At 42.3% G+C, this 24,282-nt stretch overlaps 1 protein-coding gene across 2 annotated transcripts; it reads left to right on the top strand.

Moving 5' to 3' along the window:
- The first annotated feature begins 2,804 nt into the window (after positions 1 to 2,804).
- On the top strand, positions 2,805 to 11,144 carry LOC139577593 (protein yippee-like 3). 2 transcript variants are annotated; one of them, XM_071404716.1, is made up of 5 exons: positions 2,805 to 2,931; positions 4,870 to 4,988; positions 8,165 to 8,208; positions 8,944 to 9,052; positions 9,226 to 11,144. In XM_071404716.1, exons 2-5 carry the CDS (start codon positions 4,872 to 4,874, stop codon positions 9,313 to 9,315), a joined length of 360 nt encoding a protein of 119 aa, XP_071260817.1. In that variant the 5' UTR covers positions 2,805 to 2,931; positions 4,870 to 4,871; the 3' UTR covers positions 9,316 to 11,144. The 2 variants fall into 2 exon arrangements, with proteins under 2 accessions (XP_071260817.1, XP_071260816.1); XM_071404715.1 differs by having other exon boundaries at positions 2,839 to 3,215.
- The last annotated feature ends 13,138 nt before the right edge of the window (positions 11,145 to 24,282 follow it).

A 24,282-nucleotide genomic window follows, 5' to 3' on the forward strand; every position in this document is an offset into this window, starting at 1 on the left:
ATAAAACCTTGCAGTGAAACAAAGAAATGGTTCTAATCGTTTTTCCACCGTTAATTTTTCCCATAAGTGATTTTAGAAATACTTAAGTAATTTTTTTGTGGTATCTGTACTTTACTATTTCCATTTTTGACAACTTTTACTTAACTACATTCCTAAACAAAATTCTGTACTTTTTACTCTATACATTTTCCCTGACACACACTTTCTTAGGACAGAAGATGGTCCCATTTGCACTCATATCACCAGAACATCCTTGGTCATCCCTATTGCCTCATCTGGCGGACTAACTAAACACAAATGCCATGTTTTTAAATACTGTTGGAGTGTGACCCTGTCTATCCGTAAATAAAAATAAATTAAATTGTCCTGTCTGGTTTGCTTAATAAGGAATTTAATTATTTGTATATTTAAAACCAAATACTTTTAGACTTTTACTCAAGTTGTATTTTACTAGGTGACTTTCACTAGAGTCATTTTCTATGAAGGTATTAAAGTATGTGAATTGAGTACTTTTCCACCACTGGTATCATGTAGGTTTACCCTGGAGTGATGTTTTGATAATCGTGTCAATCTCTCCCCCCGGGATGGTTGAGCTAACGTAGGCTAATGTGATTAGTATGAGGTTGTGAGTAACAAAACAAAATCCCAGGACATGCACATATCTGATATGGGCAGAAAGTTAAGTTAAGAATGTAAGCTATCTAATGTTAGCTAGCTTCATTTCTTTAAAATTGTCACAATACCTGTTAGCAAAGGTGTCAGCTAGAGATGCCATGCAGGAGCTTGCAGGGATTTGTAGTCTTGCACAATGTCTACTTTGATGCTAATTACTATTTTAGAATCTGAGGGTAAATAGAGACAAATATAAGTCACCTTATCCAGGAGAGATTTACATAGTTATCGAAACATCATGCCAGGGTAAGCCCACACCAAACACAGACCTTATTTTAAAATCACTTATGGGAAAAATGAATGGTGGAAAAAAGATTATAACCATTTCCCTGTTAGACGGCTAGGTTTTATGGGTATTATGACACCTCCACTGTGGGGCTCTATGTCGAGAAACCTGAGTAGGTAATCTCGAAGGTACGTAATGTCACGATTTGAAAGCTATACGACATTACAGAGAGCAAGTTAATCATTTCAGAAAATATTTGTAATGTTGCACTTCTTGTTCTTCACAGGAGCCGCTGGGGGGAGGACGGCTCGGCTGGAATAGCAAACATGGAATGGCATCAAATACATGGAAACCATGTGTTTGATGTATTTGATACCATTCCACTAATTCTGCTCCAGCCATTACCACGAGCTCGTACTCCCCAACTAAGGTGCCACTAACCTGCTATGGTTCACGTAATTCGTGCTAATGTTGAGTTTTTGAGCTAGTGCCCAATTGACTACCATTCGATCTCCTGTCCCAGAATGCACCGACCTGCCCATTGACAAAGCATTTGCAACGTACACAATGTGCGTAAATACGATTCCAATTGAGCTTCCCATCTCCTCAAAAGTATCTCTGGACTCGGCAGAGGCTAATGGTTCAAGACAATTGGAAACTCGGAAATCTCCGACTTCCGACATTAGTAAGTTCAAGAAACCTGGAAACTCGGAAAAAACGAGCTCCGACTGGGGGAAATCGTTTTGAACAGTCAAAACTGTTCGCTGCTCTGGCACCCCAATGGTGGAACAAACTCCCTCACGACGCCAGGTCAGCGGAGTCAATCACCACCTTCCGGAGACACCTGAAACCCCACCTCTTTAAGGAATACCTAGGATAGGATAAAGTAATCCTTCTAACCCCCCCCTCCCCCTTAAAAGAGTTAGATGCACTATTGTAAAGTGGTTGTTCCACTGGATATCATAAGGTGAATGCACCAATTTGTAAGTCGCTCTGGATAAGAGCGTCTGCTAAATGACTTAAATGTAAATGTAAATGTCATCCAACTCGGAATTACAATTCGGAAACTCGGGCATCTTTCGAGAGCTCCGACTTTCCGACCTGAAGATCACTGACGTCATGATTTTTTTTTTTTTTAAGAAAAGGTTTTCTGAGTTCCCAGTTGTCTTGAAAGTACCACATCTCCCGGGTGGCGCAGTGGTCTAGGGCACTGCATCGCAGTGCTAGCTGCGCCACCAGAGTCTCTGGGTTCGCGCCCAGGCTGGGCTGGGTTCGCGCCCAGGCTCTGTCGCAGCCGGCCGCAACCGGGAGATCCGTGGGGCGACGCACAATTGGCATAGCGTCGTCCGGGTTAGGGAGGGTTTGGCCGGTAGGGATATCCTTGTCTCAGCATGTAAAAAAATAATAATAATAATAAATTCATAGAATGTATGCACTCTACTGTAAGTCGCTCTGGATAAGAGCGTCTGCTCTTGGCCGGTAGGGATATCCTTGTCTCAGTATGTAAAAATGTAATAAAATGTATGCACTCTACTGTAAGTTGTTCTGGATAAGAGCGTCTGCTAAATGACTCAAATGTAAATGTACCATAACTATGGCAGAGTTCTATTAAACTGGCCCGGGTTAAATATGCCGTCATGTGACTGGGTGAGAGAGAAGCGCCCTGCTCAAATCGAACAAATCTGCACCGCTTGGTTATGTTGTCAACAAGGCAGCATTATTCATGCTTCAGAAACATGGCTCACAACCATGCCTAGGAATCGAATGTAATAAACTTTCAGCCAGTGCAAAACATGCCTACATTGGCGCCCGGTTGAATCTACTCATAGAAACGAGTAAAAATTCAACCTAAAACTGTTCGACCTACATTCCCCCAGTCAATTTGACTCCCATTGGTCGTTGGGGATTTGTTTTGTAGCTGGTGACGTATTTGGTACCGCCTCCTTAACCAGCGTTGTAAACAAACACTGCATAATATTGCAAGTTTGTCCGTCACCACGAAAATATCCTATCTACAAAAAAACTTATTCGGAGTAGGTATTGTTATTTTAACTACAACATACACGAAACTGTTTCATCTCAGAGAAAAACTACTTGTTCCTGTTGTCAAGTGTGAGAGACCGAGAGAAAATCTGCACCACGATTCTTGTTTGTTTGGATCTATCTGTCCGATGGTTTCTTGCTGTAAAAGTGACCCAACAAGCTATCTCCTAGACGATTTAGCAATTTACTGATGCATCTTAGTTGACCATCTTAGTTGCTGGTCATATCTTCGTTCAAATTAGGTCTTCCACTGAAAATCCGATAACTACTTTAGGTGAGTCCAGAGCTATTTTCTACTGTGCTTGTATTTCCTTCCATGTAGGTTGCTAGCTAAACCTGAAATGGCGGGTTTAACAGTAAACATATTCAGCGTCTTCTCTAAACCCAGATTATGGTTCAGTTGCTAGCTTGCAAGCTAACGTCAAAATGTTAGCTAATCTCTCACGATAGTTGGCTAAAATGGATAGCTAGGTACAGAGGAAGGCGGTCGATGAATAATTCACTGTATGCATCGTTTTGGGGGATTATTGGCTAGCTGCCTATGTAACAGTAACGTTAGTTAGCTAACGTTAGCTGGTTGCTTTGTCAGAATGTGGGGCGAGTCAGCTAACGTTAGCAGGCCAGCAAAATTGCAAGGATCTGAGTGATGTTTTGCTTGTTCTTGTGTATGCCGTGGCATTAATACTGAGGCGTTATTTTGAAATTACTCTAGCTACAATAATGGATTTTCACACAGACATTTAACCGTTTTAAATGACACAAGACTTTTGAGTAAAAAGTAACACATTTTCCCCATCCATCTATGGAGCGCCACTGACTGACCATACATAGTCGGGTTTAGCTTGTAAAGTAGGTCAATGCATGTTGTGTTCTGTCTGGTGCAATGGTCAGAGTTATTGGGATCCTTGCGACGTCCCTACCCAAAACTTAACCCCTAACCGTAAACCCTTACTTAAAACATCAAATGTAAACTTCAATAGGTAGGGACGTTCCAATGATCGTGGATAGCACGGACCCTGCTCCTTCAGATCTGTGAATAGTGAGCCGGGGAAAGGGACTAGTTGACACTAGACTTAGAGATCAGTCTCGTTGCATGTACTGAATGACTTCTCAGTCAGGTTCGCTTAACGGATCACACCACAGGACTGACGATTACTAAATCAAGTGTCCACGCCTTCCTTCTGAGACATGCTGCTGTGAAAAACAAATGCACTTGAAAGCGCAGTGTTTATTTTATCTGCAACAATTGAATTCCAGCCTGCATGTACTGCCAATATTTTGTGAATTTGAGGTGTTTATATTTATATTTTTTCAATAAAGGAGTTGAGTTCTAAAAATAAAATTAAAATAAACATTTTAAAAAGCAAGGACCCTGCTGTAATTTTACCAGGAAGTGTGCTGCGAATTAGACATGCATATGGTTTAAAATAAAGTCACTAATATGAGCCCAGACCTGTTTCCCACTCCGAATAATACAGTTAGTTCATTATTGTGTGATTCCTTCTGACATTTTTTGACACTCAAAGTGTGACCTGTCACGCCTAAATGGGGGAAGTTAACAGTTGAGTGCATGCGTTTTCTACAATGCTGGCATTACTTTTTTGCAGTGTTGGACAGGACAGAGGACAGACAGCCAAAAGACAGTTTCTTTCTCTTGCATTTTCCAGTTTTCAGTTGAAAGCCATGGGAATCATATGTTGCTCTTTGTGTTTACCCAAATTTGCCTAACCCTATTTGGCAAATAAGCTTACAAAATTGCATTTTCTCGTAGTTACTACACTTCACAAATAGTGAAATTTAGGGTTTACTACGATCGCATTTAGGAGTAGCCTAGCGGTATGAGCCCCTGTAATGGCCAATATCCTCTCGGTCTCTCCTGTTTTCCTGTTAATTACTAAGTCTATCTGTTTTCTTGTCTATCTCCTCAGACATGGTGAAGCTGACGAAGGCTAAGACGTTCCAGGCGTACCTAGACTCGTGCCACCGCAGGTACAGCTGTGTTCACTGCCGAGCACACCTGGCCAACCATGATGACCTCATCTCCAAGGTGAGACTACAGGGACCGTTTATGGCCAGTGGGTTAAATTCCATATAATTGAATAATAAGCCTATGTGTTGGCAGTAGGGGTTGGAACCCGGTTCAGGGATCAGAACAGAAAACCAGAAAATAATGTAATTTTTCAATAACAGAAACGGAACTGGGAACGAAAGTGATCCATACTGCTCCATAACAGAACTGTTATTTTAACAGCATGAAAACCGGTTAATAATGTTATTTTACGTTCCAGGCATTTTTTTCTAGTCCCACAAATAAAATGCAACAAAGCGCCTATGCAAAACCCTCTCTATCACTCAGAAACTTATTCCAGTGTCTGTCTGCAAGCTGAAAATCTTAGCCTAAACACGCACAGGCAATCTGCCCCTCCCCACACCGAGGCATAGGCTACTGTACTGATGTTAGAAGCGTAAGAAGACGGGATATACATTTTTAATTAGCTAGAGAATAATGGATTTACTTTTTCAATGTCAGTTAACTATGCTTAGTTATCACATTTCACGTTGGACTTATTTTTTTATTCTGGTGCCGTTCTGCAAACACAAGCGTTAGCTTGCTAGTTCAAAGTTCCTTCATAGAAGCTGCTCCGCCTAGGTATAATTCTGTGGACCTAATTCAGATAATGGATGTCATAGCAAGATGCCTAGCACTTCAAGCCTGCTCCTCAACCCTCTCGCTCTCTCGACCCATAAAATTTCAGTCACATCTTGCGAAATAGGCTACACTTGTCCGTCCATCACTCATGTAAACAACTAGCTTTCCTGCTCTATCCGCACTGATTGGGAAAGTCATTTAATGAGCTAAATGTAGAAACTGTTGATTTCACAGGTAAAAAAATGAACAGAAAGGAACTACATAAACCGGTACTTCTTTTGTTTTTTTGGTTCAAACCGGTTCAGAGTAGATTATGATTATGATTTTTCAACACTGATACCGATTATTGGAGGACCAAAAAAAGCCCATACCGATTAATCAGCCGATTAAAAATAAATAATAATAATAATAATTTTTTAAATAAATAAAAATAATAATAATAATAATAATATATATATTTGTAATAATGACTTTTTTTTAAACCCCCTTTTCTCCCCAATTTCGTGGTATCCAATTGTTAGTAGTTACTATCTTGTCTCATCGCTACAACTCCCGTACGGGCTCGGGAGAGACGAAGGTCGAAAGCCATGCGTCCTCCGAAACACAACCCAACCAAGCCGCACTGCTTCTTAACACAGCGCGCATCCAACCCGGAAGTCAGCCGCACCAATGTGTCGGAGGAAACACCGTGCACCTGGCGACCTGGTTAGCGCGCACCGCGCCCGGCCGCCACAGGAGTCGCTAGTGCGGGATGAGACAAGGATATCCCTACCGGCCTAACCCCGGACGACGCTAGGCCAATTGTGCGTCGCCCCATGGACCTCCCGGTCGGTCGCAGCCGGCTGCGACAGAGCCTGGGCTCGTACCCAGAGTCTCTGGTGACACAGCTAGCACTGCGATGCAGTGCCTTAAGCCACTGCGCCACCCGGGAGGCTAATGAACACTTATTTTAACTTAATATAATACATCAATAAAATCAATTTAGTGTCAAATAAATAATGAAACATGTTCAATTTGGTTTAAATAATGCAAAAACAAAGTGTTGGAAAATAAAGTAAAAGTGCAATATTTGCCATGTAAAAAAGCTAACGTTTAAGTTCCTTGCTCAGAACATGAGAACATATTTAAGCTGGTGGTTCCTTTTAACATGAGTCTTCCATATTCCCAGGTAAGACGTTTTAGGTTGTAGTTATTATTGGACTATTTCTCTTTATACCATTTGTATTTCATATACCTTTGACTATTGGATGTACTTATAGGCGCTATAGTATTGCCAGCCTAATCTCGGGAGTTGATAGGCTTGAAGTCATAAACAGCGCAATGCTTGAAGCACAGCGAAGAGCTGCTGGCAAATGCTGTTTGAATGAATGCTTACAAGCCTGCTGCTGCCTACCACTGCTCAGACTGCTCTATCAAATATCAAATCATAGACTTAATTAAAATATAACACACAGAAATACGAGCCTTAGGTCATTAATATGGTCAAATCCTGAAACGATCATTTCAAAAACAAAACGTTTATTCTTTCAGTGAAATACGGAACCGTTCCGTATTTTATCTAACAGCTGGCATCCATAAGTCTAAATATTGCTGTTACATTGCACAACCTTATGACATAATTATGTACAATTCTGGCAAATTAATCATGGTCTTTGTTAGGAAGAAATGGTCTTCACACAGTTCGCAACGAGCCAGGCAGCCCAAACTTCTGCATATACCCTGACTGCTTGCACAGAATGCATGAGAAGTGACACAATTTCCCTAGTTAAAAGAAATTCATGTTAGCAGGCAATATTAACTAAATATGCAGGTTTAAAAATATATACTTGTGTATTGATTTTAAGAAAGGCATTGATGTTTATGGTTAGGTACACTGGTGCAATGACAGTGATTTTTTTCGCGAATGCGCTTGTTAAATCATCACCTGTTTGGCGAAGTAGGCTGTGATTCGATGATAAATTAACAGGCACCGCATCGATTATATGCAACGCAGGACAAGCTAGATAAACTAGTAATATCATCAACCATGTGTAGTTAACTAGTGATTATGTTAAGATTGATTGTTTTTTATAAAATAAGTTTAATGCTAGCTAGCAACTTACCTTGGCTCCTTGCTGCACTCGCGTAACAGGTAGTCAGCCTGCCACGCAGTCTGCTCGTAGAGTGCAATGTAATCGGCCATAATTGGTGTCCAAAAATGCAGATTGCCGATTGTTCTGAAAACTTGAAATCGGCCCAAATGAATCGGCCATTCCGATTAATCGGTTGACCTCTAGTTCAGAGCTTTATTTTGCTGGTCGGAAAACAAAAAATTTTGGTTTTGTTTAGAACCAAACGATTGGAAAATCATTTTTGTTCCAACCCCTGGTTGGCTGTGTGAAATTATATTACATTTCAATAACATTGGAAAAACAGCCACAGTCCTCTGTTGCATTGTAAGCTGGGAAACGTTACCTCAATGTCCCACTTTCTTTAAAACCACCGATTTTTATTTTATCTATCTTGCATTGTCGCTCTCTCTCTGTCTTCGTGGCACATTTGAGTTCATTCTCTTTTTTTTTCCTGTCGTCCAGTCTTTTCAGGGTAGCCAGGGACGTGCTTACCTCTTCAACTCTGTGTGAGTATCTTTACTTGTCATCCAGTGTATTGGCCATATAGCCTACACAGTGTACCCATAACTAATGAGCAAAATAGTATCCCTTTTAGGTCCCTAAAACACAGTCCTACCTTAGTTACCGCTCAAGCCTCAGTACACTGTCATTATCATGCATCTGCCAGGTTCTCCTTACGCCACTTCAGTGTGTTTACTCTAGTCCTGTAAGCCATACAATGCACCCTGAAGCCAGTTCACTATCCTAAAAGTGGATGTCACGTTCTAGTTGAGTTATATTTACCTTCTGTTTGCTGTAGTTTGAATTTATTTTTTTAACTAGGCAAGTCAGTTAAGAACACATTCTTATTTACAATGATGGCCTAGGAACACTGGGTTAACTGCCTTGTTCAGGGGCAGAATGACAGATTTTTACCTTGTCAGCTCGGGGATTCGATTTAGCAACCTTTTGGTTACTTGCCAAACGCTCTAACCACTAGGCTACCTGCCGCTCTATTTAGTAGTTAGCATGTCATTTCTCAACTCGTGCATAGCAAACACCCTCCGATTTGGGGCTAAATATTAGGTTCTGGATAGAATTATTACATTTCTTGTTAAAATTGAAATTTAATTGAAATATATATGCTTATCTGGTGGGTCACCAGAAAATCTGATAAGCTTAGGTCAGGTCACAAAACAGACATTTGTGGCAGGGTACCATTTCGGTAATTGACCTGTGGTTCTTGTTCCTGGTGTTTTCAGGGTGAATGTGGGCTGTGGTCCTGCCGAGGAGAGGCTGCTACTCACCGGGCTCCACGCTGTGGCAGACATCTACTGTGAGAACTGCCACACCACACTGGGCTGGAAATACGTAAGGACAAACGCACACACATACTATGCTACTCATCTATGTCTACACTGTAAATAACTCAAATAATATCCTCAATCCCCATCCTCAACAAATGTAGATGTCTTTTTAAGCTTGTCTACTATGCACTCCAGCCTCTTATCCCCCCCCCACCATCTCTATCCCTCTCCCTACAGGAGCAGGCCTTTGAGTTGAGTCAGAAGTACAAGGAAGGGAAGTTCATCATTGAGCTGTCCCACATGATAAAGGACAACGGCTGGGACTGAGAGGTGAAGGGAGATGTTTTCATTGATGTTTCATCCCTCATCCATTGTTCTTCCTGGCCTGAATGTGTGTCCCCTCACCCTGCGTAAGGGCCATCGGCTCTGCCACTCCGTCACTTCATACAGCTTTGCCAAGAGTAGCATATGATGTTTATATATATATATATATACACACACACACAGAGTATACCAAACATTAGGAACACCTTCCTAATGAACAGCCTCAATTCGTCTGGGCATGGACTCTACAAGGTGTCGAAAGCGTTCTACAGGAATGCTGGCCCATGTTGACTCCAATGCTTCCCACAGTTGTCAAGTTGGCTGGATGGCGGAACATTCTTGATACACACATGAAACTGTTGAGCATGAAAAATCCAGCAGCGTTGCAGTTCTTGACACAAACTGGTGCGCCTGGCATCTACTACCAAACCCCATTCAAAGGCACTTAAATATTTAGTCTTGCCCATACACCCTCTGAATGGCACACATGCACAATCCATGTCTCAATTGTCTCGAGGCTTAGAAGTCCTTCTTTAACCTGTCTCCTTGCCTTCATCTACACTGATTGAAGTCGATTGAACAATTGACATCAATAAGGGATCATAGATTTCATCTGGATTCACCTGGTCAGTCTGTCATGGAAAGAGCAGGTGTTCTTAATGTTTTTGTATACTCTGTGTGTGTGTGTGTGTGTGATATATATATATCACACACACACACTCGTAGGTTTTACGAGTTTCATATAAAACCTACCCCAGTTACGGGAGCACCTTTGTCAATATCGATATCCCAATGTTTAGTTATATTCTGGTAGAGAATGTGTGAGCGCGAGTTTGTATACACTTGGGCATGTGTGAGTTGTGTGTTTACGAGTGTGTGTGTTGCAGTGCGACCACTTTAGCAATCTCACTAAATCCTACTCGTGTAATCCGTGCGTCTGAGTGGGATTGCAGTCATCAAAAAACGAAATTCTCTCTCATTAAGTGCAATTCACAGGGTTGAGACAATTAGACCGTTATGCAAAAACCTAGCGCCCGAAGGCTGTTCCCTTTTTTGTCGTTTTTAGGTGAATGTGTGAAAAAGCAAATTACCTTGCTTTGTGTGTGTGTGTTTTTAAGACTTCATACTTAATGTTTGGTGGTACAAGCAGAGTTGAAAAAAAGTAATTATGTTTAGTGCTGCTCTGTCATGTTACTGTTGGAGTATGAAGTGCAATACAGTAGGGTGTGTCTGCGTGAGAGCGCGTGGTTAAAGTTCACTTTAAAATGTCAGCAATATAACATTGGTCATGTTTTTTATCCTTTAAATGGCAATCAATGTATTCAGTTGTTCATGATGTCAAGGGCTGCAGCATTACACAGTTTGTAAGTGTTTCTGTGCGATTGGCCCATGTGAGTTTGAATACTGTGTGTGTACATTTTTGGCGTATGTGTATTTTCTCTGTATGCTGCCTGTGGGTATGCATTTTATGGTTTGTGTGTGTTTATACAGTGTGTAAGAAGTGTGAGTGTATAGTGTAAGATTGTATGATCAGATGCAGTACTTTCTAGACAGTTAGAAAATGCTTTAGTTTGGGGGTAAAATCTATTGTTTCTGATGTGTAATTGGATATCCATTTTTACATTATTTCCATTTGAGATCAATCTTGTAAATACAGCTTAACACTGAGCAGCATGTACATAAGCATTTATTTGATCATATTAGAGAGCAGTGTGTAATATCAAACAGGATGAATATATCTATAATTATGTAGCAGATGGTGACTATGTAAGCTTTTCATTAAAGTGTTTTATTTTAACCTGAACTTGCAACATTAAAGTATGTGGTAAATATATCTGCCTGTTGTTTTTATTACAGTAGCTATGTTTCCATCCAATTGGTGAAAGATTTAAAGGAGAATATTCCAAAATCTTGCATAATCAAAATCTGCACATTTTTCCACCAGTGGTCTGTTTCCACCAAATGGACCAGTTGCTAATAAAAAGCAGTGCGTAATGCACATGAAAATGTACTTTTTCGCTTAAATTGTCATGTACCGAATAAAATCCAAAGTTCTCAATGTGTTTTCAACTCCAGCAATAATTGTCACAGCTGTTGCATTAAATAGCAAATGTGCCTACTCCGGCACGTGCGCTCTAGACAACAGCTGGCAGATATAGTGCGGGTAGGTTTGCCTACATTATGAGATTCTAATGGATAAGAGCGACAATATTTTTTATGTCAAACGTCACCCAATCCTCGATTATCATGTCATCAGAATAAACCCTAATTCAAACACCACTCTATCGCCGCACGGAACTAAATACTGTCACTTTCTCTTTGGAAGAGCGGGGATAGATTGCCGTCTGAAACCACGCAGTGCGCCTATTCGGATTTTTGAGGATAGTTATGTAGCCTCTGTCACTCTTTCGGCATGGTGCGGGTGAAGCACGCCTCATTCATGCATCGCGTCAGAGCAGTTCTTCAACTGTCGGGACAAATTGGTTGCAGTCCAAACACTTAAAAGACACACCCTCGTCCACTTACCCTCGTCTTATGCCCTTGGGGGAATCCTCGTCGCCATGTTGGCGGGTGGTCCAAATGATTAGCCAAGCAAGGGAGGTTTGCAACATTAGTCCATCAGCCCTCGTTTTTAGTCGGCTTTGCGAGTGTACAATTATGTTCACTCCGGGACCTGAAACTCCCCATAATCCACTTCTCGACGATTGTACATCCGCTAAGAAAAGTCCGCGAAAACTTAAAAACAACATCAATAGAGGAGTCAACATACAAGTGTAAGTAAAAACGAACGCAAATAAGTTAGAAATGTTGCTACTACGTAAAAAGTAAATATGTTTTTGTTTTATCTTTTGGAAATTGTAGAAATAAAACATTTTCCTTCAGGAGTTCCAGCTAGGCAGGCTAACATTAGCAAATTGGTTTGCTAGCTATCATACAGTAGGTGTAAATTAATAATTATATATTTAATATAAGTATACATGCACTCATAATTGACTGTAGCGCATATAAAGCGCCCACAAGCTACCCGTGGCTGAAAATACAATCATCGCGGGATAAACGAGTGACGTTTATTTCCGGCCAAAGGTGGTCCATTTAAAAATCATTCCTTCCTCCCTTGCCCTGCAAGTGTATATGTAACAGTATAGCTGCCGTCCCTCTCCTCGCCCCTACCTGGGCTTGAACCAGGGACCCTCTGCACACATCTACAACTGCCTCCCACGAACCATCGTTACCCATCGCTCCACAAAAGCTGGGAACAACTACTTTTCAGAGCGAGTGACGCCATCGATTAAAACGCTATTAGTGCGCACCCCGCTAACTAGCTAGCCATTTCACATCGGTTACATATACTCGACAGACGTCATGGTACGTCATCAGAAGTATCCACTTAATTTCTGGGCTGAGGGGATAGGGTGTGTCTTTTAAGTTTTTGAACCGTAGTTATGGTAATGTTTATTCATATGTTAATTGCATGCAAATAAAGGTTGATAAACTACCACACCCACAACGGAAGCGCAATCATGGCCTCGGATTCGAAGGTGTTAGAACAGACCAGGGGAGAACTACTGCCTCTCATTGAAGCCCCAGAGGTTTTAGGCCGACCGCGGTGCTGCAGGTATTGTTAGCAGAAAAAAGGATCCACCATTATAGTGAATGGAAAAATGTCAATCTTTGTGTAAATAAAGATGTATGTCCTTGAACTGATTGTTTTAAAATTGAACACAGGATATAAGGATAATTTAGTGGCTAATGGCAGCCTGCAGTACTCTGGTCAGCCTTTTAAAAATATTTGTATTTATTTACCCTTAATTGAATTAGGCAAGTCAGTTAAAAACGAATTCTTATTTACAATGACGGCCTACCCCGGCCAAACCCGGACGATGCTGGGCCAATTGTGCGCCGCCCTATGGGACTCCCGATCACAGCTGGATGTGATACATCCTGGAATCAAACCAGGGACTGAAGTGACGCCTCTTGCACTGAGATGTAGTGCCTTAGACTGCTGCGCCACTCGGGAGCCCAAAAATGTTGTTCCTCAATGAGATGGTGCAGCACTGAGTTAGCCTGCAACGTCACTTCCTGGAGCAGCGCAGACTGCATGTCTCAATGAGATGCCATCTTAATCTTAACCAACTTAATTTGGCTTCAATGCGCTATTGAGTCTTAGCATAGGAATGAATGGTGTCACATGATCGATGGCTTTGTCCATTCATATACAGTACCAGTCAAACGTTTAGACACGTTTAGACACACCTAGACACCAGCGTTTTTCTTTATTTTTACTATTTTCTACATTGTAGACTAATAGTGAAGACGTCAACACTATGAAATAACACATATGGAATCATGTAGTAACCAAAAAAGTGTTAAACAAATGAAAATACATTTTAAATTTGAGATTCTTCAAAGTAGCCACTTTTTGCCTTGATGAGAGCTTTGCACTCTCTTGGCATTCTCTCAACCAGCTTCATGAGGTCACCTGGAATGCATTTCAATTAACAGGTGTACCTTGTTAAAAGTTCATTTGTGGAATTTCTTTCCTTAATGCGTTTGAGCCAATCGGCTGTGGTGTGACAAGGTAGGGGTGGTATACAGAAGATAGCCCGATTTTGGTAAAAGACCAAGCCCATATTATGGCCAGAACAGCTCACATAAGCAAAGAGAAACGATAGTCCATAATTACTTTAAGACATGAAGGTCAGTCAATTCGGAAAATTTCAAGAACTTTGAAAGTTTCTTCAAGTGCAGTCTCAAAGACAGTCAAGCGCTATGATGAAACTGGTTCTCATGAGGACCGCCACAGGAAAGGAAGACCCAAAGTTACCTCTGCTGCAGAGGGATAACTTCATTAGAGTTACCAGCCTCAGAAATTGAAGCCCAAATAAATGCTTCACAGAGTTCAAGTAACAGACACTTCTCAACATCAACTGTTCAGAGGAGACTGCATGAATCAGGCCTTCATGGTCGAATTGCTGCAAAGAAACCACTACTAAAGGACACCAGTAAGAAGAAGAGACTTGCTTGGGCCAAGAAACACGAGCAATGGACATTAGACCGGTGGAAATCTGTCCTTTGGTCCGATGAGTCCAAATTTGAGATTTTTGGTTCCAACCACCATCTCACACGGAATAGAATAGGTGAACAGATGATCTCTGCATGTGGTTCCCACCGTGAAGCATGGAGGAGGAGGTGTGATTGTGTGGGGATGCTTTGCAGGTGACACTGTCAGTGATTTATTTTGAATTGAAGGTACACTTAACCAGCATGGCTACCACAGCATTCTGCAGCGATACGCCATCCCATCTGGTTTGCGCTTAGTGGAAGTATCATTTATTTATCAACAGGACAATGACTCAACACACCTCCAGGCTGTGTAAGGGATATTTGAACAAGAAGGAGAGTGATGGAGTGCTGCATCAGATGACCTGGCCTCCACAATCACCCAACCTCAACCCAATTGAGATGGTGTGGGATGAGTTGGACCTCAGAGTGAAGGCAAAGCAGCCAACAAGTGCTCAGCATATGTAGGAACGCCTTCAAGACTGTTGTAAAAGCATTACAGGTGATGCTGGTTGAGAGAATACCAAGAGTGTGCAAAGCTGTCATCAAGGCAAAGGGTGGCTACTTTGAAGAATCTAAAATATATTTAGATTTTGTGAAAAAAAATTATGGTTACTGCATGATTCCATATGTGTTATTTCATAGTTTTGATGTCTTCACTATTATTCTACAAATAAGTGGTAGGCCACACAAGCTTACAGAACGGGACCGCCGAGTGCTGAAGTACGTAGCGCGTAAAAATCATCTGTCCTCGGTTGCAACACTCACTACCGAGTTCCAAACTGCCTCTGGAAGTAACGTCAGCACAATAACTGTTTGTCGGGACTTCCTTAAATGGGTTTCCATGGCTGAGCAACCGCAAAAAAGCCTAGGATAACCACGCGCAGTGCCACAATGCCAAGCGTCGGCTGGAGTGGTGTAAAGCTTGCTGTCATTGGACTCTGGAGCAGTGGAAACGCGTTCTCTGGAGTGATGAATCACGCTTCACCATCTGGCAGTCCAACGGACAAATCTGGGTTTGGCTGATACCAGGAGAACACTACCTGCACGAATACGTCGTGCCAACTGTAATGACAATGCCCCCATGCACAAAGCGAGGTCCATACAGAAATGGTTTGTCGAGATCGGTGTTGACTTGACTGGCCTGCAAAGCACAGAGCCCTGACCTCAACCCCATCGAACACCTTTGGGATATATTGGAATATCAATGCCCGACCTCACTAATGCTCTTGTGGCTGAATGGAAGCAAGTCCCCGTTTTCACAAATTGTAATAGCCTTACATTCTCCTGCAAAATGTCTTGATAAACATGGATTTCATTTTTCCGTCAATGATAGCAAGCTGTCCAGCAAAGCAGCCCCAAACCCATGATGTTCCCTCCACCATATTTTACAGTTGGGATGAGGTTTTGATGTTGGTGTGCAGTGACTTTTTTCTCCACACATAGTGTTGTGTGTTCCTTCCTTCCAAACAACACAACTTTATTTTAATCTGTCCACAGAATATTTTGCCAGTAGTGCTGTGCTCTTTTGCGAACTTCAGAAGTGCAGCAATGTTTTTTTTGGACAGAAGTGGCTTCTTCCGTGGTGTACTCCCATGAACACCATTCTTGTTTAGTGTTTTACGTATGGTAGACTCGTCAACAGAGATGTTAGCATGTTCCAGAGATTTCTGTAAGTCTTTAGCTGACACTAGGATTCTTCTTAACCTCATTGAGCATTCTGCACTGTGCTCTTGTAGTCATAGCAGGACGGCCACTCCTAGGGAGAGTAGCAACAGTGCTGAACTTTCTCAATTTATAGACAATTTCTCTTACCGTGGACTGATGAACATCAAGGCTTTTAGAGATACTTTTATAACCCTTTCCAGCTTTATGCAAGTTAACAATTTTTAATAGTAGGTCTTCTGAGATCTCTTTTGTTCGAGGCATGGTTCACATCAGGCAATGCTTCATGTGAATAGCTAACTCAGACTTTGTGAGTGTTTTTTATATTGCAGGGCAGCTCTAACCAACATCTCCAATCTTGTCTCATTGATTGAACTAGGTTAGCTGAGTCCTGACTCCAATTAGCTTTTGGAGAAGTCATTAGCCTAGGGGTTCACATACTTTTTACAACCTACACTGTGAATGTTTAAATTATGTAATCAATATAGAAAAGAAAAATGCAATAATTTGTGTGTTATTTGTTTAAGCACACTGTGTTTGTCTATTGTGTGACTTAGAGGAAGATCAGATCAAATTTTTTGACAAATTTATGTAGAAATCCAGGTAATTCCAAAGGGTTCACATACTTTTTCTTGCAACCGTACATTTAAAAAAAAAAGTACACGTAGCCTACATATCAAACATACACACAAACTATCTCGGTAAAATAGGAGAGAGGCATTGTGCCGTGAGGTGTTGTTTTATCTGTTTTTTTTAAACAAGGTTTGTTGTTAATTTGAGCAATGTGAGATGGGAGTTCCATGCAATAAGGGCTCTATATAATAATGTACGCTTTCTTGAATTTGTTCTAGATTTGGGGATTGTGAAAAGAAACCTGGTGGCATGTCTATCGGGGTAAGTGTGTGTGTCAGAGCTGTGTTTAAGTTGACTATGCAAACAATTTGGAATTTTCAACACATTTCTTAAAAAAAGAAGAATAATGGTGTCCCACAAACTGAAAATATGGTTTTGGCTCAGTGTACACAAATGGGTGTCATGCCTCCTGTGAATATTATATCAACATTTGGCCTGTTTGTGTCATTAAGAAACATCTTGAGGATTTCATAAATGTATCATATGTTGGGCTAATATAGATAGATGTTGTGAGAGAAAAGGTTTTGCTCGCATGAGGTAGAGTATCTCATGATAAGCTGTAGACCACACTATCTACCAAGAGAGTTTTCATCTATATTCTTCATAGCCCTCTATTTACCACTACAAGCCGAGGCTGGCACTAAGACTGCACTCAATGAGCTGTATACGGCCAAAAGCAAACAGGAAAACACTCATCCAGAGGCGGCGCTCCTAGTGGCCGGGGATTTTAATGCAGGGGAACTTAAATCCATTTCTACTAGCATGTAAAATGTGCGACCAGAGGGAAAAAAACTCTAGACCACATTGACTCCACACACATAGATGTGTACAAAGCTCTCCCTCGCCCTCCATTTGGCAAATCTGACCATAATTCTATCCTCCTAATTGCTGCTTACAAGCAAAAACTAAAGCAGGAAGCCGGTCAACCAGTGACTCGGTCAATAAAAAAGTGGTCAGATGAAGCAGATGCTAAGCTACAGGACTGTTTTGCTATCACAGACTGGAATATGTTCCGGGATTCTTCCGATGGCATTGAGGAGTACACCACATCAGTCACTGGCTTCATCAATAAGTGCATCGATGACGTCGTCCCCGCTTTGACTGTACGTACATACCCCAACCAGAAACTATGGATTACAGGCAACATCCGCACTGAGCTAAAGAGTAGAGCTGCTGCTTTCAAGGAGCAGGACTCTAACCTGGAAGCTTATAAGAAATCTCTCTGACCAACCATCAAACAGGCAAAGCAGCAATACAGGACTAAGATCGATTCGTTCTGCACCGGCTCCGACGCTCGTCGGATGTGGCAGGGCTAGCAAACTATTACAGGCTATAAAGGGAAGCACAGCCGCGAGCTGGTCAGTGACACAAGCCTACCAGACGAGCTAAATTAATTCTATGCTCGCTTCAAGGCAAGTAACACTGAAATAGATATGAGAGCATCAGCTGTTCCGGACGACTGTGTGATCACACTCTCCGTAGCCGATGTAAGTAAGACCTTTTTAAATAGGTCAACATTCACAAGGCCGCAGGGCCAAACGGATTACAAGGATGTGTACTCCGAGCATGAGCTGACCAATTGGCAAGTGTCTTCACTGACATTTTCAATCTCTCCCTGTCCGAGTATGCTTTTTCCGTAAAGCTTTTTTGAAATCTGACAAAGCGGTTGCATTAAGGAGAAGTATATCTATAATTATGTGCATAATACTTGTATCTTTTATCAAAGTTTATTATGACTATTTCTGTAAATTGATGTGGCTCTGTGCAAATTCACGAGATGTTTTGGAGGCAAAGCCAAATGTAAACTGAGGTTTTTGGATATAAATATGAACTTGATTGAACAAAACATACATGTATTGTGTAACATGTTGCCCCGGGAGTTTCATCTGATGAAGAATATCAATGGTTAGTGATTAATTTTCTCTATTTCTGCTTTTTGTGACTCCTCTCTTTGGTTGGAAAATGGCTGTATGCTTTCTGTGACTAGGTGCTGACCTAACATAATGATATGTTGTGAAGACCTCGTACAACTCCGTGTACTACTGCCTTCACAGAACAGCGCAAACTGTCTCTAATCAAAATAGAAAGAGTGGGTGGCCCCGGTGCACAAATGAGCAAGAGGACACATACATTATAGTATCTAGTTTGAGAAAAAGACACCTCATCTCAGTGCAAGAGGTGTCACTACAGTCCCTGTTTCGAATCCAGGCTGTATCACATCCGGCCGTTATTGGGAGTCCCATAGGGCGGCGCACAATTTTTATTTGTCCTTAACTGACTTGCCTAGTTAAATAAAGGTGTCACACACCACACTTCCCAAAAATATATTTTATTGGCATTTACGTATGTCCCCACTACCAGTAAAACATAATCAAAACCTATTTCTTTCGTTTACTTGCTGTGCTGTTTCATTTTTCATTTGTTCAGTCGTTTCATTCTCAACCAGGATTTCTATGGAACGCCGTTTGGATGTTTACGTGTCTAAAAAGATACACGTCAAATAACACTATTTTACATGTCAAATAAGCTTGTTGAGCAATCAGGACCTGAATATGACTGCCCGTCACATCATTTAACGCATTCATTAATTGTTTACGTAGTTATTGCACATTGATTACACTATCACTCGTATTTCATATGTCACAACGATTCATCGATACGTATGCTATAATGCTGGTAAAGTTGTCTCGCTCACCTACAGTGCTGGTGATTTTAAAAAATGTTTTAGAAAAGCTAGCTAGCTCGTATGCAAACAATGTTCTTCCTCAAAAACATAGCAAAACGACAATCTGTTTCAGTAGCTATATTTAGCTGGCTAACTATATAGCTAGGTGTCATCTAAAATAATCCTAATTTATAAAACAGTTGTTATTTGATTAATGGTTGTCAGGCCCATATGTGAAGCTAGCCACAATAGTGGACGTTGCGGTTAGCCTTCAAAATAAAAGTATGTCATTAACAGTGATGTAAATGCATACAAATAGTAGAACTATGCCATAATTGAATAGATCATGCTAAACGAGGTTGGAATGTTATATAAAATCAACAAAAGACTATTTGTTTGACAAATCTGTTAATCACACTGGATGTATTATACTTTAGAATTACATTGGGGGCATACTTATTTCACTGTACAGCCTTACCTATTGATTGTGGATCAATGACATGGGATATCAGTTTACTCAGTGACACCCAGAGAACATTAGCATCTTATTGCGGGACTCTGAAACAACTGTGAATTGAGCTACATTTATTATCAACCCATGTGTATTGAACACTATTCAGAGGAAAAACAATACTGCGTGGCTGTTTGAGTCTGATAACTCTGAGGAGGACATTGGGAAAAAATATATTTGGTATTGAGTAGACTGATACCCCATTTCATAGATCCCCAATCCTAAGGTAAAGCTGTACAGTGCAATATGAATGTCAATGCACACAATAGGCTGACTGGGGAGGTGATTTCTCACAGTCCCGTGATGAGAACTACAACGCTAATATTTGTGTAAACTCTTCATTTGTGTTCTGTGGGTGTCACCGAGTAGACTGATACCCCATTTCATTGCTTCACATTCCAACCTTGTTTAACGTTGGCTATGGAGGAGGAGACGTTGGCTATGGAGACATATGTCACGGAATCTCTGGGACAGGGGTACATTCGGCCCTCCACGTCACCCGTCTCCTCGAGTTTCTTTTTTGTGAAGAAAAAGGAGGGAGGACTGCGTCCGTGCATTGATTATCGAGGTCTCAATTCCATCACAGTGGGGTTTAGTTTAGTTGCTAACTCTCATGGCGGTGGAATCATTTCACGGAGCGCGTTTTTTCACGAAACTAAATCGCGCGTATAATCTGGTGCGTATTCGGGAGGGAGACGAGTGGAAAACTGCGTTTAGTACCACATCTGGCCATTATGAGTACCTCGTCATGCCGTATGGGTTAAAGAATTCTCCAGCCGTCTTTCAATCCTTTGTAGACGAGATTCTCAGGGACCTGCACGGGCAGGGCGTGGTTGTATATATCGATGATATCCTGATCTATTCCGCTACGCGCACCGCACATGTGTCTCTGGTGCGCAAGGTGCTTGGTCGACTGCTGGAGCATGACCTATACGTCAAGGCTGAGAAGTGTGTGTTCTCCAAACGAGCCGTCTCCTTCCTGGGTTATCGTATTTCCACCTCGGGGGTGGTGATGGAGTGTGACCGCGTTAAGGCCGTGCGTAATTGGCCGACTCCAACCACGGTAAAGGAGGTGCAGCGGTTTTTAGGGTTTGCCAATTACTACCGGAGGTTTATCCGGGGTTTTGGCCAGGTGGCGGCTCCCATTACCTCACTGCTGAAGGGGGGGCCGGTGCATTTGCAGTGGTCGGCAGAGGCTGACAGAGCCTTCAATCGGTTGAAGGTCTGGAGTATATCCGGGCAGCGAGGAGACTGAATCCGCGTCAGGCAAGGTGGGCCATGTTCTTCACCCGATTTAGGTTAACGATCTCGTATAGACCAGGTTCCCTTAACACGAAGGCCGACGCGCTGTCCCATCTATATGACACGGAGGATCGGCCCATACTCCAGCTACCACAAACTAAACACCCCAGCCATCCTACAATCTAAGCTTGACGCCCTCAATCTCACACAAATTATCAATGAACCTACCAGGTACCACCCCAAAGCCGTAAACACGGGCACCCTCATAGATATCATCCTAACCAACTTGCCCTCTAAATACACCTCTGCTGTTTTCAACCAAGATCTCAGCAATCACTGCCTCATTGCCTGCATCCGTAATGGGTCAGCGGTCAAACGACCTCCACTCATCACTGTCAAACGCTCCCTGAAACACTTCAGCGAGCAGGCCTTTCTAATCGACCTGGCCCGGGTATCCTGGAAGGATATTGACCTCATCCCGTCAGTAGATGCCTGTTTTTTTTTTTAAATGCCTTCCTCACCATCTTAAATAAGCATGCCCTATTCAAGATATTTAAAACCAGGAACAGATATAGCCCTTGTTTCTCTCCAGACCTGACTGCCCTTAACCAACACAAAAACATCCTGTGGCGTTCTGCATTAGCATCGAACAGCCCCCGTGATATGCAACTTTTCAGGGAAGTTAGAAACCAATATACACAGGCAGTTAGAAAAGCCAAGGCTAGCTTTTTCAAGCAGAAATTTGCTTCCTGCAACACAAACTCTAAAAAGTTCTGGGACACTGTAAAGTCCATGGAGAATAAGAGCACCTCCTCCCAGCTGCCCACTGCACTGAGGATAGGAAACTCTGTCACCACCGATAAATCGACTATAATTGAGAATTTCAATAAGCATTTTTCTACGGCTGGCCATGCTTTCCACCTGGCTACCCCTACCCCGGTCAACAGCACTGCACCCCCCACAGCAACTCGCCCAAGCCTTCCCCATTTCTCCTTCTCCCAAATCCAGTCAGCTGATGTTCTGAAAGAGCTGCAAAATCTGGACCCTACAAATCAGCCGGGCTAGACAATCTGGACCCTTTCTTTCTAAAATTATCTGCCGAAATTGTTGGAACCCCTATTACTAGCCTGTTCAACCTCTCTTTCGTGTCGTCTGAGATTCCCAAAGATTGGAAAGCAGCTGCGGTCATCCCCCTCTTCAAAGGGGGGGACACTCTTGACCCAAACTGCTACAGACCTATATCTATCCTACACTGCCTTTCTAAGGTCTTCGAAAGCCAAGTCAACAAACAGATTACCGACCATTTCGAATCCCACCGTACCTTCTCCGCTGTGCAATCCGGTTTCCGAGCCGGTCACGGGTGCACCTCAGCCACGCTCAAGGTACTAAACGATATCTTAACCGCCATCGATAAGAAACAATACTGTGCAGCCGTATTCATTGACCTGGCCAAGGCTTTCGACTCTGTCAATCACCACATCCTCATCGGCAGACTCAATAGCCTTGGTTTCTCAAATGATTGCCTTGCCTGGTTCACCAACTACTTCTCTGATAGAGTTCAGTGTGTCAAATCGGAGGGCCTGTTGTCCGGGCCTCTGGCAGTCTCTATGGGGGTGCCACAGGGTTCAATTATTGGGCCGACTCTCTTCTCTGTATACATCAATGATGTCGCTCTTGCTGCTGGTGAGTCTCTGATCCACCTCTACGCAGACGACACCATTCTGTATACTTCTGGCCCTTCTTTGGACACTGTGTTAACAACCCTCCAGGCGAGCTTCAATGCCATACAACTCTCCTTCCGTGGCCTCCAACTGCTCTTAAATACAAGTAAAACTAAATGCATGCTCTTCAACCGTTCGCTGCCTGCACCTGCCCGCCCGTCCAGCATCACTACTCTGGACGGTTCTGACTTAGAACAACTACAAACTACCTAGGTGTCTGGTTAGACTGTAAACTCTCCTTCCAGACTCACATCAAACATCTCCAATCCAAAGTTAAATCTAGAATTAGCTTCCTATTTCACAACAAAGCATCCTTCACTCATGCTGCCAAACATACCCTCGTAAAACTGACCATCCTACCGATCCTCGACTTCGGCGATGTCATTTACAAAATAGCCTCCAATACCCTACTCAATAAATTGGATGCAGTCTATCACAGTGCCATCCGTTTTGTCACCAAAGCCCCATATACTACCCACCACTACGACCTATACACTCTCATTGGCTGGCCCTCGCTTCGTACTCGTCGCCAAACCCACTGGCTCCAGGTCATCTACAAGACCCTGCTAGGTAAAGTCCCTCCTTATCTCAGCTCGCTGGTCACCATAGCAGCACCCACCTGTAGCACGCGCTTCAGCAGGTATATCTCTCTGGTCACCCCCAAAGCCAATTCCTCCTTTGGCCGCCTCTCCTTCCTGTTCTCTGCTGCCAATGACTGGAACAAACTACAAAAATCTCTGTAACTGGAAACACTTATCTCCATGACTAGCTTTAAGCACCAGCTGTCAGAGCAGCTCACAGATTACTGCACCTGTACATAGCCCATCTATAATTTAGCCCAAACAACTACCCCTTCCCCTACTGTATTTATTATTGAATTTTTCTCCTTTGCACCCCATTATTTCTATTTCTACTTTGCACATTCTTCCACTGCAAATCTACCATTCCAGTGTTTTACTTGCTATATTGTATTTACCTCGCCACCATGGCCTTTTTTGCCTTCACCTCCCTTATCTCACTTAATTTGCTCACATACTGTATATAGATTTATTTTTCTACTGTATTATTGACTGTATGTTTGTTTTACTCCATGTGTAACTCTGTGTTGTTGTATGTGTCGAACTGCTTTGCTTTATCTTGGCCAGGTCGCAATTGTAAATGAGAACTTGTTCTCAACTTGCCTACCTGGTTAAATAAAGGTGGGGAGAAAAAAAATCAGACACAATGTCAAGTAAAATGGCAACCGCTATCTCAGTGGAACAGGACCTATTCAACTGTCCCATCTGTGTAGACATGAAGGATCCGGTGACTATGCCCTGTGGACACAGACACTGTATGGGCTGTATCCAGGGCTTATGGGAGGAGGTCAGATCTGAGGAGGACCTTAGGGGAGGTCAGATCTGCCCCCAGTGCAAAGAAAGCGTTACAAAACCTTGGCCCACTCTGAACCTAAATACTCTTGTGGCGGAAAT

This window comes from Salvelinus alpinus, chromosome 6 (genome assembly GCF_045679555.1).
Source record: "Salvelinus alpinus chromosome 6, SLU_Salpinus.1, whole genome shotgun sequence".
NCBI classification, from domain to species: Eukaryota; Metazoa; Chordata; class Actinopteri; order Salmoniformes; family Salmonidae; genus Salvelinus; species Salvelinus alpinus.

Excerpts from the sequence above, each read along its gene's own strand:
- LOC139577593 (XM_071404716.1), top strand. The coding sequence starts at position 4,872 with ATGGTGAAGCTGACGAAGGCTAAGACGTTCCAGGCGTACCTAGACTCG. Across the intron at positions 8,209-8,943 it reads GCTTACCTCTTCAACTCTGT|GGTGAATGTGGGCTGTGGTC; the intron begins GTGAGTATCTTT and ends TGGTGTTTTCAG. Across the intron at positions 9,053-9,225 it reads CCACACTGGGCTGGAAATAC|GAGCAGGCCTTTGAGTTGAG; the intron begins GTAAGGACAAAC and ends CTCTCCCTACAG.